The sequence below is a fragment of the Hakea prostrata genome, chromosome 5, assembly GCF_041222555.1.
Source record: "Hakea prostrata isolate BN-2017 chromosome 5, UWA_Hpros_2, whole genome shotgun sequence".
NCBI classification, from domain to species: domain Eukaryota; kingdom Viridiplantae; phylum Streptophyta; class Magnoliopsida; order Proteales; family Proteaceae; genus Hakea; species Hakea prostrata.
The window spans coordinates 12,595,733-12,609,715 of record NC_142604.1 but is presented as its reverse complement, the minus strand read 5'-3'; the positions used below and the strand labels follow the sequence as shown (position 1 = coordinate 12,609,715).

The window sequence follows — 13,983 nt, the reverse complement described above, 5'->3', positions numbered from 1 at the left end:
TAGCAGGTTTTTGACACAGCGGTCAATTCTGACCCCTCTTTTCTGTTTCACGATGTTGTATCTGTTATGATGTTGAATGCAACAGTGAATGGAAGGCCTCCATAGAATATGCTTCTCTTCAACTGGAGCCAAGAGATGCGTTTCTCATGGAGGGTTATACCTCTCCTCTCCTTCATTGCACGAAGTTACAGACCTGCCCTTGAGTGTCCAGAGGATCCCATCAATGTAACAAAGCTAATGGGTGAAAAGGTGGTTCTTTCACCTATATGGGAAAAAAACCCAGAAGTGCATTTTATCTTAGACCATGGTTGCTTACCCTGTCAAAGTCAATGGGTAATTCTTGAAATCAATAGAGTTACTTGTCTGCAATTAATTGTAGGACTAGAAGAAAATAAGCCCTGGAGACAAGTGGAGAAGTAGATTATGCTTATGCCTTGAGGTGGTGGTTGAATAGATGATACCTTCTTGCGTTTATTCAGACATCTATAAAAGTCTCCAGCAACTAGTGGCGTCCATATCCTAATGATTCCTGGTTAGCAATTAGACTTTGCCATTGCAAGCCATCTGTAAGTAAGGTGTCAGGTTTCTTCTGTGCCCCCTTCACATTTCCCCACCCCATAAGAGTGGAGTCACTTTTGATTTTTCTTGTCAAATTCAAAGTTCTGGAAAGGCATGAGGGGAGTGAATACCTCTATCTGTCAAGGTAGATGGTCCCAACTGACCCACCTTAGAGGGATCTTTAATACAATCAGATGCCTTTGTAGCCATCTTCAGAAGTCTTTGGGTCTTCAGCTCGTTTGAAACTTTAACTTAACATGATCCCTAAGGAGTCTAGATCGATGTATGTGTTTCTCTCTCACTTCTTTATTATGCATTAGGTTGGGGTTCACCTCTGATTGTTGCCAAAAAGAATCAGAGGTAGGATTCCAATAGGTTTCTTGTGGGCCTCACTTCTAATGTGTAGTGAAGTGTGGGTTCGAACCGGTTTTGCCAAACGAACCGATTCAATCAATTCACTTGGGATTTTGCACAAGTTAAGCCGATCTGACCATTCGCTGCAGGTGCAGTAGTGCCACGTCAGCCATTGTTCTAAAGCACAGACCTTTGCCCATCATCTGGGAAATTGTTTGGGTGCTGTAGAATTAATGTGCAGCACTGAAGTCGAACTCATCGTCCGGACTAATTTCCAAGAACCATGGAAAGAAAATAACTGGCCCACCCCAAGCCCAAGATGAGGAGTCTTGACTTTCTGTTGATGGACTTGGGCCTCCAAGACCTTTTCTCAGTTATGGGGATCTCAAGCTGGATTGGAAAAAAAACCCCTAAGAATTTTCAAAAAGAAAAAAAAGTGCTTCTAAGGAATCCAGCTGGTTGTCTCTAAACTAATGTTGACTTTGTTGAAGTGCCATGATCGACCATCATTATGACTGTAGACTTTTATTTCTCCTTGCATCTTTACAGTTGGAGTACCCAATCAGACCAACTATGTTCCACTGAAACACTGTAAAGGTGTTGAGAAATTTCAAATTAAAAGTTGACAAAGAAAATGAGTGAAGGTTTTGAATTTCCTTAGAGGAGAAAAGAAAATCCAAAAAGGTTGTGTTAGAGAATCTTAGGCTGGTGGTGATTTTGATTTCATGATCGAAGATGTAAGAGTAAAAGTAAAAACTCATCTGCCCAGGAGTCTAATCATAAACATATATGATGGTGGATGAAGAGGTTATGGGCGAGCAAAAAAAAAAAAACAAAATCTCCTAGTGGAAAAGCTAAAATTTGTTAAATTAACCCATGATTAGACTATAAATGAGTTTAGATTATTTTCTTATTTCTGAATTATAGCATGGTAAATTAATTTTATTTATAGTTTTACCCCCATCAGAAAGTAGCCTGAGATTTTCAACCAAATCCTTATCTTCAAAGTTATTCTAACTTGATGAGTAGGTATAATATTGGCTAACTGGTGGTTTAAACTTCATCTTTCTAAACTTAATAGATTTTTATATTCTTCTCCGTTACATACCTTAAAAATCACCTTCAGATATCTTCTTAAAATAAGGGAATTAATGAAAGGGTGAATATTGTACCGAACCTTTGGCAAAAAAAATCGATATTTTGCTAAACCTATGTTATACAACAGGATGTTTTGATTTATTTTTTATATTGAAGTTTGAAAGGAAAAATAATCTAGGTTTTGACATTCTTTAGTAGGGAAATAATAATTATATCTAAGTTTTATTCCGAATGAATCTCTTTATTGTAGATGAAGAAAAGCTTTTGCTTAAATTTTTTCTTAATTTCGTCTTTTCTCTTTTTTGAGGCTTAATTTTTAAGAATTTATTAGATTCAATTCCTAATTAGGTTCTAATTCTAACCATTGGATAATTAACAACAACGTGTTAGAATCTTAGATACGAATTACTAAGAATTGCAAGGGATAGGAATAGTAGAAGATGTAGATCCATGTTGCATGTGGTCTCTAAGGCTATGGAAGAGTGATATTTGAAGTAGACTCCATGGAGCTCATTTCTTCCGTGTCTCTAGTGGTTGGGACTCCTCGATTGGCCACAGCACGTATCCTAACAGATATTCAATATTCAAGAACTTCTTTTAAGGATCGTATTTTGTCTTATATTCTTACGTGGATTAACTTTGTGGCTGATCACCTAGCATCGAGGGTATAATCGTAAACATACACGATTGTTTGGCGCTACTTCACTCCTTTGTTGGAAAACTTTTATTATTCGCTATCTGTTTCTACTAAAAAAGTTACATATGAAAAATAACTCATTTTACCATACGGACAAAGAAAACCATCTAGGGTTTTGTTGTTACAAGGTCGAAATATGTAGACACATGCATGCAATCTTACCTTCCTAGGGTTCATTTCCATGTTTTGAACCCATGACCTGTTAGTTGCAATAATACAAATTAACCATGAAGCTAAGATTTAGGCACTATAAGATATATTTTAATGTTAACCTAGCTGCCACTGTCAGAATGATATAACACAGTAAGCCTAACCATGCCCAGTGTTCCAAGCTAACAGCAAACATGGATTTCTTTTTCAAAAAAATGTTTCAGATTAGTTTTATACCCTAATAATATATTATTAGAAAGACAAAAACAATGTATTAATTAATTAATGTAATTAAACACCATGTGTTAGTGTTGGAATGCACACTAGACAACAATATGTGTTAGGAGAGGAGACAATATTCCTCCCCACCTACTTAGATTATAAAATCATAAGCACAAAAATATAGACACCAAGTGTGTGGGGACTTCAACTGGATTCATCCATGCACCTAAACAGCCTTCTTCTTTAACCTTTTCCTTTTCTCCTTTTTGTTAATGAGCAAGTGGTTTCACACTTCTCTTCCCATGCATGTATATGGAGGAGTTGAGTGTGCAAATGCTTGGTCTTTGCTTCAAGTTGAAGTACCTTGTGCGTAGGCGGCGCAAGTGCAACTGATATAGAAGATAAAGTTTCATTAATTGCATCTTCATGAAGCAAACCCTAAACCCATTTAGAAGAAGAGATTATAAAGATGGCAAGTTCAGTTTTGGTACCATTGAAAAGATATACTTGTGGGGACCAAAGGAAATGTTAAGAAGGGTTGATATGAGAATGATATTGTAGTGGTAGGTGAATGGTCATACTTCAAGACTCAAGAACTTAGGAGACAAACCCATATGAAATTATGATGGAAGGTTTCAAACATATCTTAATCTATGGTCTTCTGTTCCCATCACTTATCCTCTATTGTTCCTAAGCCCTCTTCAATCAAATTCCAAATTTGATAATATCAGTAAGTATATAGTTTATTTATACAAACACATCACCATCAACATATCATTTCAAATCTCTTTTCAGACCTTTTTAAGTCTATTTTAATCTTGTCTCTCCTTCTCTGCTGATTAGTTTAATATGGTCACCAACTTCTTTTCCTACCAGACACAACTACAGCAGCTAATCTCAATGGTATCACATTTTGCATTAATGGTATCTTAAAGAGCCTATTTATATTCTCTTAATACTTTTTAATATCTTTTTAAAGTCTTTGTGTTTTTGTCATTTATATTTCTGGGGTTATAAGTTCCTTGCTTGGCATATGCTGTCTTTGACTACATTTTGATTCATTCACATGCAAACCATAGAGAGCTACAGTTCTTACTTACAATCCATATCTCTCCTTATCCTTGTGCTTTCATTTACTATGGACCATGAAAAATGAATATTTGGTCCATTATCTTTCTACTACTCAGTTTTGGTGCTCTAATATGTTTCAAAATTATTGTTCAAACTTATCTTTGATGATTAATGTCAGAACAAATACCAAGAAATCATGAATTGAAATTGAAACAAAACAAAACAAATTAATACAAATATTTAACATAGTTTATACATCAATACGCTGTGCTACGTCCACAAATGTAGAAGAAGAATTTTCACACTTTCTAAAAAAAGAAAGTAAAGAATAGAGTTCTTTCAACTAATTGCCAAACTCTCTACTTCCATCAGAGATCTCCTAAATCAGGTTATTTAGATCATCTACCAAATTATATCGGTGTCGGTCCATTTTTAAAATCAAGTACAAGAATTCAGGCCCCAATGTAGCAATTTGCTGATCCCTTGAATAGCATTAGCCATAGCTAAAGAGTTACATTATTCAAGAAGACGTCAAAATAACCACAGCAGTCCATTTCTTTGTCTATTTGTTGGTGAGACGTGTAAGATGGAGATATGAAGAAAGATTTTAAGAAGAGGTCCAATCAGCTTGAGCCACATGGGATAAGGAAATAATGACGTGGGCAGTCTTTATTGGGTAAGACTGGAAGCCTTGAATTAGAGAAGTCAGTCAACTGAACTGAGACTCTTCATTTCATTTCAGAGTTTAGCCATGCAGCACGCCAGGTTCCAACGCATTAATTACATCATATGGCAAAGCCTCCAGTGATATATTGCATAAGACCCTTCTTCTGCAAATCTGGGAGCGAGAGCGAAGTGATGAACTGCAAGTGCCCATGCATGTTGTTGTGTTCTATGATTGAGGGAGAAGCTGCATGAAACCGCAAGTGATCTCTCTCTCTCTCTCTCTCTCTCTCTCTCTGTGTGTGAGATCAGAGAGAGAAAGAGAGAGATCTGCAGGTTGTTGGTTCTCTCAATGCTAACCCATAATTTTAATGTCTGTGGGGTTGGAAGGAGGATTACTCTAGATACCTTGGATCTGCTGCTGTGTCCATTCTCCAACACCCACCATGGCTTCTACTCTTTCCTCTTATCTTTATTATTATCTCTATTATTTATCCAAGGAAAGGATAAGATAAGGGCGGATATTTTAAAGAGAACATCCAGATAAAAAATGGTTTCCAACAATATTTGCAAACCAACATATCATTTTCGACACTTCCAATGGACTGCTGAGAGTATCAAAGATTTTTTGAATTTTTCTGTATCAATATCTATCTCAATACCTCCCAATCAATGGCTTATAGCAGAGAGAAGGTAACTAATTAAAGACCCATATTTGTTGTTACAGTACTCTCTGTTACTGGTTGATGGGTCTTCTTAGTCAATCTATCTCAAGATGGTGCAGTCATATGGTAGCTTGGATGATCCACATCTAGAAATGAAGAAGTTGAGACAGAATTTCTCTCTTTGCTGTTCATGTCCACCTAGAAAATGATAGAGAGGAATTTTGGGAAGAGAGAGAGGGACCCATTTCCCTTTGATTGTCCATGTCTGCAATTTGGTGAGAGAGAGAGAAGTAATGGGGGAGAGATATCAGGGGACCCATGAAAGGATAATAAGTGTAGCATTCATCCTCTCTGGATGTGTTCCCACCAATGGAAATTATACCTCTCTAATCACTTTCTCTCTAAGTTCTGGTTTCAAAGTAGTTGCATCTGCAGTGTCATACACATTTTAGAAGTCATAGATCAAATGCTTTGATACCACCTCACCCTGACAAGCTCATGTCATTTCTTGTCCAGACCTTCTCCCTGATTAATTATTGATGCCCATTTTAAGATCCTCTATAAGCATTAAAAACCTCTATTTGGTGTTTGTTTCCCTTTAAAGAGCTAAAGCCACGCACTGACTCTGACCATAGTCCGTATAGATACAAACAAACATGTCTCAAGAATAATAAAACAACTAATCTTGCCAAATTGCCTACTTATCTTATGTTTATTCTTTCTTATTATTACTTGAATAGACATGGGTAGTCATCAACCCTAAATCTCATATATTTTCATGGACCACCCTATCATGGGAATTCAATTTTCCACCATAAACTTCATCGACCCAACTCTAGTTTAAACATACGTAGTGATTAGATTATGTAAAAGATGAGACATGGAATTTGTACTCATCAAAATAAACAATAAAACTCAGCTCGATTAGGACATTCATGGAGTTGAATCCATAAATGCATGCAAAGCCAAGATTTTTAGCAAATTACATACAAACAAACCCTTGTATTTAATAGAAAATTAAAGAAAAAGGATTTTTTTAGGCCACCGTAATTAAATAATGTGATCTTATAATCATTTTATTTATTCTTTTTAAGGACCAGTTAGCTTAAACTCTTAATTCTCGAATCAATTCACACGCTGTTCTGCTGACGTTTTTTCACCACATAATAAATATAAACTCTGTGCTAAAAATTATTTTATTAATATTTAGATGTAGGTCCCATCGTCAAACAAAGAAAATAGTCTTCGTTTACGTCTCACCAAGTAACCACATCCACGTAAGCAGTGTGACATGTCCGAAATAATAGCGTCCAAGTCCGCCACGTGTAAGGACCCACGTGGGTAACAACGTAAGGAACGGTCGACGTGTGCCGCCACCCTTCACGGGACGGTGTCTTTTTGGACTTCCAAATCCCAATACCAGCTTAGGTTTAATATAAATTATCCATTTCTCTGTTTTCTGGACATGCCCACGTGGCAGTCATGTCTGTTGGGACCCACCAACCCTAAGTCAGTGGGACCCACCAACCCGTGTAAGGGCACTCTGCCCTAGTCGTCCACTCCTCTCTCTCTTGTGGATTATAAATAGTCAGGGTCTTATCTCTCTCTCTCACAGTCACAGTGATTTATTCCGGTAAAATGTGTCAGAATCCGGCGGTTTATGTCAGACGCTCAGGCGAACTTTTCTTCATATATATATACTACCTTTGATGCTCATCTTTTACTTGCAGCCTTGCAGGTTCTCTTTTTCAGTTTCTGCTTTTTTTTTTGTTATTTTTTATTCCCTGTCACTCTTCAACTCCTCTGGATTATTCAGACACGAAAAAAAACGGTTACTGGGGCTTCAATTTCCTCTTGAAAAGTTATTAAGCAGTGGAGCAGTTGAAGAGCTTCTGAGACTTTTTGGAAAACATGCGTTCTGCATGAAAGCCTGCAAGTGTTCCTAATCTCTTACACCACTACCTTTATTCATGAAATCCCACTTTTTTTTTCTCTGTTTATTTGGAGATTTGTTGCCATAGATGTTACATTGCCAATACAATCCAGAGAATCTCGTCGGGAAAGTTATGGACATCACAGTATTGGAAAGGCAACGAGCTCAACTGAAATGGGAGCAGCAGCAACAGCAACAGCAACAACAACAACAACAACAACCTCAGTTCCCTCTGCAACCGCAACAGAGCTATTTAAATGAAACCCAATTCAGCGATTTCTTCCAGCAATCAGCTCATCAGACGATGCAACAGTTTCAGGAGTTGATTGATAACCCTAGTACAGAAAATGTTTGGCCGGAATTGGGGAAATATGCAATACCCAGAACAGGATTCGTGTCTCACTCTCCTGGGTATGCCACTGATCGTACTGGGATGGATTTCTCCCTTTCCAGAACTGCAAGCTGTCCACCGTCTGTGGCAGAGGAGAAAGGGAGAGAATCTGTGTTAACAACTTCAAGAGTTGGGAGAGAAAGCTTCAAGAAGAGGAAAATGGATAAAGTACACAACCCAAAGGTGTGTTTCTTCCCAATTTCTTCTTGAATCTCCTATTTTGCTACTTTTCAGTTCTGGGCTTGTAGCATTGATTGGTTATTAATGGAAATTTGTAGTAATGAAAGGCAAAGTTCTACGTGTACGTTAAGAACGAAGAGGAATTTTTCTAGTTGGGTATTAATGATGATTGTGTAATCGCTTTGTGAGAATTTATCTAACAAGTACTCTTTCTGGTTGGATACACCCAGGTTGGTGCAGAGGAAGCAAAAGATAAGAGGGCCAAAGAAGATGAAGAGGTGGAATCTAGGATTACAGAGCAAAACAATACTTCTTCCACCACCACTACTGCTGCTGCTGCTGCTGCTGCTGCTAACAATGAAACTTCTCCTTCTGATACTTCAAAAGAGGATTCGAAGGCACCTGAGGTTAAAAAACCAGATTACATTCATGTTCGAGCGCGTCGTGGGCAGGCCACAGATAGCCACAGCTTAGCAGAGAGAGTGAGTGAAGGAATCCTCTTGAACCCTCTTTGTTTCCCATTAATATGTTTTGTGTTTGTGTTTGTGAATTTGGAGAAGGGAAAGTTCTGACCTACATGTTATCTTCTAGGTGAGAAGGGAAAAGATTAGTGAGAGAATGAAATATTTGCAAGATTTAGTTCCTGGATGCAACAAGATCACAGGAAAGGCTGGAATGCTAGACGAAATCATCAACTATGTTCAATCGCTCCAGAGACAAGTAGAGGTAATAGATAGACCTGCAACTTAATTTGTTGTTCCTTGTAATCTATTTTCATTTAGAATCTCCTTATCCACTTTAATTCCTTGACAATCAAATGCAGTTCTTGTCCATGAAACTTGCTGTTGTGAATCCAAGGCTTGATATTAACACGGACAACATGTTCAATAAAGAGGTGATTACATAGCCTTCTCACTCCAATATCCTGTATGTGTATCAAAATTTTGTCAGTAATCTAATATGTTATTTCTAATTGTATATTGATGAACAACAGATGTTTCCTGCTAGCACCACTAGTTTTCCTCTGGGGATTTCTTCAGAACTTACATGTGTATCAAAATTTTGTCAGTAATCTAATATGTTATTTCTAATTGTATATTGATGAACAACAGATGTTTCCTGCTAGCACCACTAGTTTTCCTCTGGGGATTTCTTCAGAACTTACAAATCCAGGTTACCATCAATTTAATAATCCAGTGCAGCAGGTGGTCTCATGTTGTGGTTTGGATATGGGAATAAATCCTTCTGAAATGACAATTCGAAGAACCACAAGTGCTCCTGTGTCTACAGCACCAGAATCATATTTAGATTCATCCTGCTTCAATGTAATTTCTTCTTAAAAACTTTTTTCCCCTCCTTTTCTCTTCTCTCACTGTACTGTTTAGTCCTGTACAAAACCAGCTAGTTAATGTTTGAGGATTACATTTCATTACAGCAGGTTCAACCTCCTTCTTCTACTTGGGAAACTGATTTACAAGGCCTCTTTAATGTGGAATATCAAGGGAGATCAACTCTTTTCCCATCCCAACAGTTCCAAGGTAACTTTTGAGCTTGTTCTGTTTTCCCCTTCTCTTGATTGAATACATCTGTTTTTCTCCTTAATTTGCATAGGATTAGAATCTAAATAAAGCGTAATTGATGTGTAAATTGATTTTGGCAGGCACCTTGGAAGCTGCTAACATTCTAAAGATGGAGATGTGAGGAGCAGATAACATATATTAGTCTATATATATACTCATGGCCATACCCTGATTCTTTTCAGTCTCTCTTTATTCTCCTTATTTTTTTTTTCTTTTTCCCTTTCTCTTCTTTTGTTCTTTTTTGTTTTTTTTTTCAGCTTGGTTGAGATAAGCAAGATATATGTGTATCATTGTATGTAATTATGTACAACTGCAGTTGTTAAAGTAATAACAGTCATCTTATACCTTCTTAACAATCAATATTTGTCCTCTATACATGCTTCTCCTTCTTTTTTTTTTTAAATTTGAGGTAAAGAGTTAATTTACTCAAACGAGTAGAAATGTTCATGAAATCTTTGCTTATAAAGCTTCAAGAAGCCATGGAGTCTAGGAATACAGGTAAATAATAATGATACCCTTCACTATTTTCATCAAAATCTGTATATACTCTATGCATTTCATGCCTGACATGGAATGATGAAGACATCTTAGAGAGGAGAGAGGACCACAACCACAAGTCCAAAAAAGATTGATGGTGACCAAACTGAGAGGGATTGCAAATGCAATTTGCTAATAGTGGAATAGGTCCCCATTTGAGGTCATACATCCAAAAATAAAATCTAAAAATTAAATTTGATATTTCTTTTGATAAAACAGTTTCCAGGTCCTACCTACTACACTCATTTGTATAGTATGTTATATTTTTAATTAAATTATATATCCTCAAATTATATATCATAAAGATATAAGTGAAGATAACTCATCACACATGAAGGCACCAAAGATCTAAACAAACCAATGTAGGATTATAATTGTCATCGCTCTCGTGTATAGATAAATGAGGATAACTATAATACCAAACCTAAAAGCATATGTTGTGCATGAAGAACTGATACATAAAGACACTATGGACCTAAACAAATCTCTTAATAAAAATGGAATGTGGTAACATTAAGAGTGAGAATGGAAAATGGAAGGTGACTGGCCATTGAAGGACGTCAAGGCCGTGGATGTGTTAACATTAAGAGTGAGAATGGAAAATGGAAGGTGGCGGCCATTGAAGGACCTTAAAGGCCGTGGATTTGGTAACATTAAGAGTGTGAATGGAAAATGGAAGGTGGCAGCCATTAAAGGACCTCAAAGGCCGTGGATGAAGGTGGCGGCCATTGAAGGACCTCAAAGGCTGTGGGTCATTTGAATGAGACCAAGGGTCACAAAACTATGACCTATCCTTCTACCTTAGACAACCATAGACCCACACAACATAACTACTTTGTACTCTTACCCCCTTTGTCATCCCTCATGGTTGGACATGATAAGGACATCCCTGGATTGCAATAGAAATCCATGTTCTATCTATGGGATGTGTATCTTGGAAATTGATTAAAAGTAGTTTAATTGAGCTATCTCATTTATTCTTGTATTGGAACTTGTCTATGTATTACTACATACAGTTTTTTCATACAAAAAGAATGTGTCAGTGTAAACCCCACGAGTCATTATGTGTATAAAAGATCTTTGTCTCTTAGTTTAATTAAATCGATATCTGAATAATTTCCTCTTGATCTTAATTGAGAAGTAGATGATAAAAGAGAGATGTCCCTTTCCATGCATCTTCTTCATTGCTTCCAAGGCTTTACCTTAGTGGGGAAGAAAGGAGCTTTTCAGTTGCGGCTAAGGGCCCAGCAGATGCTGTTTGCAGCTTCACTGCAACTTCTCTCTTGTCCTTGGATTCTTCAAAAGAGCTTTTCCCCCTTCTTTTTCTTTAGAAAGAAAGTCATATAAAATTGCAATGGATTTATGTTTCTTGCCTGCCTCATCCAAATCCAAGATATCTAAAGATTCTCTTTTTTTCTTTCTTTCTTTTCTCTCTGTTTGGATGGTGAGAGATGATTTGCCCTTTTCAATTTTCTACTGGGCTCCACTTCCTTTGGTGGTAACTTTCATTATTTTCCTTCCCCTCATTAATCTTTGGTAGTGTTTCATCCAAGTAGCTCCAAACAGCATCAGTCCAACCTCCAAAAGTGAGTATATCCTCATCCAGTGTTGATTTTATTCCTGGAAACTTTATTAGATAGATAATAGCAATAGTATTAACACCAATTACTATATATGATATGAAATCTGATTACAGCCCAAAGTTTACCTAAAATGCATGATTTGGTGCTTGATTAGGGGCCTTATATTTCATTAATGCTTCAAAACTAAGTTATCTTTTGTACTAATAACTAAGATTTCGGACCCCAATTTGTGGGATTTCTTCTGGCCCATTAACTAGATTAGATTTGTGCGGTTAATGGAGCAGAAAGTGAGACAGGTTACAGTTAACATCATTATTTATTGGAGAGTTGTTGTTTGTTTTATACACTAGAAACTAGAAACAGCTCTGTTTGTTCATGTACATCTGTTCCTCTATTTCCCAATATTTTAAGTGCTGTTTGAGCCAGGCTAGCTATCCCTTCCTGAAAGCCTGATAAAGCCCAACCCAGTTTTTGAGCAAGTTGGGCTAAGAAATCACTAATTTCAGGTGGATCTAAATGTTAATATAGTTTCAAAGATGGGTTTGAAAATTTAAGACCCATTTCATAACCCAAGTGTTTTATGTTTCAAGAAACATTGGAAGTAGTTTGGAGTGCTTTTAGAAGCAGAAATACTTTTATAGGTTTTTGATAAAACTTGTTTATGGAAGTAGAAATAATATTAGCAGGCATTTTATCTTACTAATGGGATAGAGAAGGAACAATAGGGGCCTCTTTCACAAAAATAGGGATTAGGGTTTCACTGGAGATAGAGAAGGTGAAGAGGAACTTGGGTCACTAGAAATAGCAAAGATGAAGAGAAACTTGTGTCACTAGAAATACAGAAGATGAAGAACCGAATCATCCATATCATTAGGGTTTGAAAAAGTAACAAATGAAAGAATTCTATCGTATTATAAAAGAGTTTAGGCTCATTCTCAAGGCCAAATATTCGGGGCAGGCAATGGATTGCAGGGTGCAAGAGGAAGCTAAGATGTGGAGGCGGAGGAGAAGAGGGGCTAAATTATCATAAAATTCATCCAAATTAGGGTTACAACAGGGTTAGGTTGGGCTGGGCTTTTGCAATCCCAATTCCAAGCCCAACCCTATATATTGTGATTTAAGCTTGTTCCTGCCCTGACCCTAATTTAGGGCTGATCCTAAGTCCTACAAGGGCAAGCCAATCCCATTCCCATCCTAATTGTCCCATTGATTGGTTTGTCTCAAATAGAGGCAGTTGGCTCAAGGCCACGGAAAAAAAAAAAAAAAAAAGAAAAAAAAAAGGAGGACCCCCCCTTAGCCTTGATTAGCCATGTCCTTTGCCTTGATTGGCCTTGGCCCAGTCCCTAGCCTTGATTAGCCATGTCATTTGCCTTGATTGGCCTTGGCCCTGTCCCTGACTTTGATTGGCTCTATTCTTATTTCTTAGCCCTGATTAGTCCTATTCTTCGCCCTGACTGACCTTATTTTAGTATGACTAATCAAGGGTAAGATCATGACAAAATCAGGGATAGGTTTAGACGGGTCCGACAAGCCAAAGAGTATTCTCAGAGCTGCACTTGGCCCTAGTCAAGGCTAAAATATTTGGGCTTGAGAATGAGCTTAAGCCCTATTCGGGTTTAGAACGGGTTAGGGTGGCGGAGGCCAAAGTTGCACCCTAGTCAAAATACTGTTTTTAGTAGTAGTTGTCAACCCAACTTAAATCTGAGCATAAGATAATCAAAAAACTTTTTCAGATTATTTTACTTTCTACAATTCCGCATCACTCTAAACCAGGGGCGGGGGAACGGGATTGGGTTAACCAAATCAGCCATTTGGGTCAGAATCAGTTGCAGGCTTGCAGCGCCGACCTGCCTGCAGTGATCTAGTTCATCTGGAACAGAATTTTTTGGGCTTTTGACCTATACTTTCTGATTCATTTCAGAATTGGAGGCTATCGTTTATGATTACTAGAAACCTGACTTATGGGTGTTAATGGTTTTTGGATTTTCTTTCTTTTCCCAAGGTATACCTGTTTAGTTTTCAGATGGATTATTAAAAATTAGAGATGGGTTTTTGTTTTGGTAGATAAAAATTAAAGATGGGATAAGAAATCAAAATTACATGGGCTGCAAATTCATCAGGTTTAATATTCATAGATCAGAAGATGAAGCAAAACCCCTGAAATCGAAGTCAACCTATCTGGGGAAATACTAAAGAAGAAAACAAGAAAGGAGCTCAGAAACTCTTTAATGAATGGATGAGAATAGTGTCATCATTAACACACTCGTTCAGATTAACGAGATATTAAGCTTCATCATCGCA

The 13,983-nt window shown here is 37.3% G+C and overlaps 1 protein-coding gene and 1 non-coding gene across 2 annotated transcripts; one reads left to right on the top strand and one right to left on the bottom strand.

The window, feature by feature from the left end:
* Window positions 1-7,086: 7,086 nt before the first annotated feature.
* On the top strand, window positions 7,087-9,694 carry LOC149015217 (transcription factor bHLH63-like). Its single transcript, XM_089157180.1, has 7 exons — window positions 7,087-7,985; window positions 8,213-8,464; window positions 8,574-8,708; window positions 8,806-8,877; window positions 9,095-9,307; window positions 9,418-9,520; window positions 9,643-9,694. Exons 1-7 carry the CDS (start codon window positions 7,500-7,502, stop codon window positions 9,681-9,683), a joined length of 1,302 nt encoding a protein of 433 aa, XP_089013306.1. The 5' UTR covers window positions 7,087-7,499; the 3' UTR covers window positions 9,684-9,694.
* A 4,200-nt stretch (window positions 9,695-13,894) lies between these two features.
* On the bottom strand, window positions 13,895-13,983 carry LOC149015216 (small nucleolar RNA U30). The gene has a single exon (XR_016173825.1). It is a non-coding gene; the product is annotated as a small nucleolar RNA U30 (small nucleolar RNA).

Excerpts from the sequence above, each read along its gene's own strand:
- LOC149015217 (XM_089157180.1), top strand. The coding sequence starts at position 7,500 with ATGTTACATTGCCAATACAATCCAGAGAATCTCGTCGGGAAAGTTATG. Across the intron at positions 7,986-8,212 it reads ATAAAGTACACAACCCAAAG|GTTGGTGCAGAGGAAGCAAA; the intron begins GTGTGTTTCTTC and ends GGATACACCCAG. Across the intron at positions 9,308-9,417 it reads TAGATTCATCCTGCTTCAAT|CAGGTTCAACCTCCTTCTTC; the intron begins GTAATTTCTTCT and ends ATTTCATTACAG.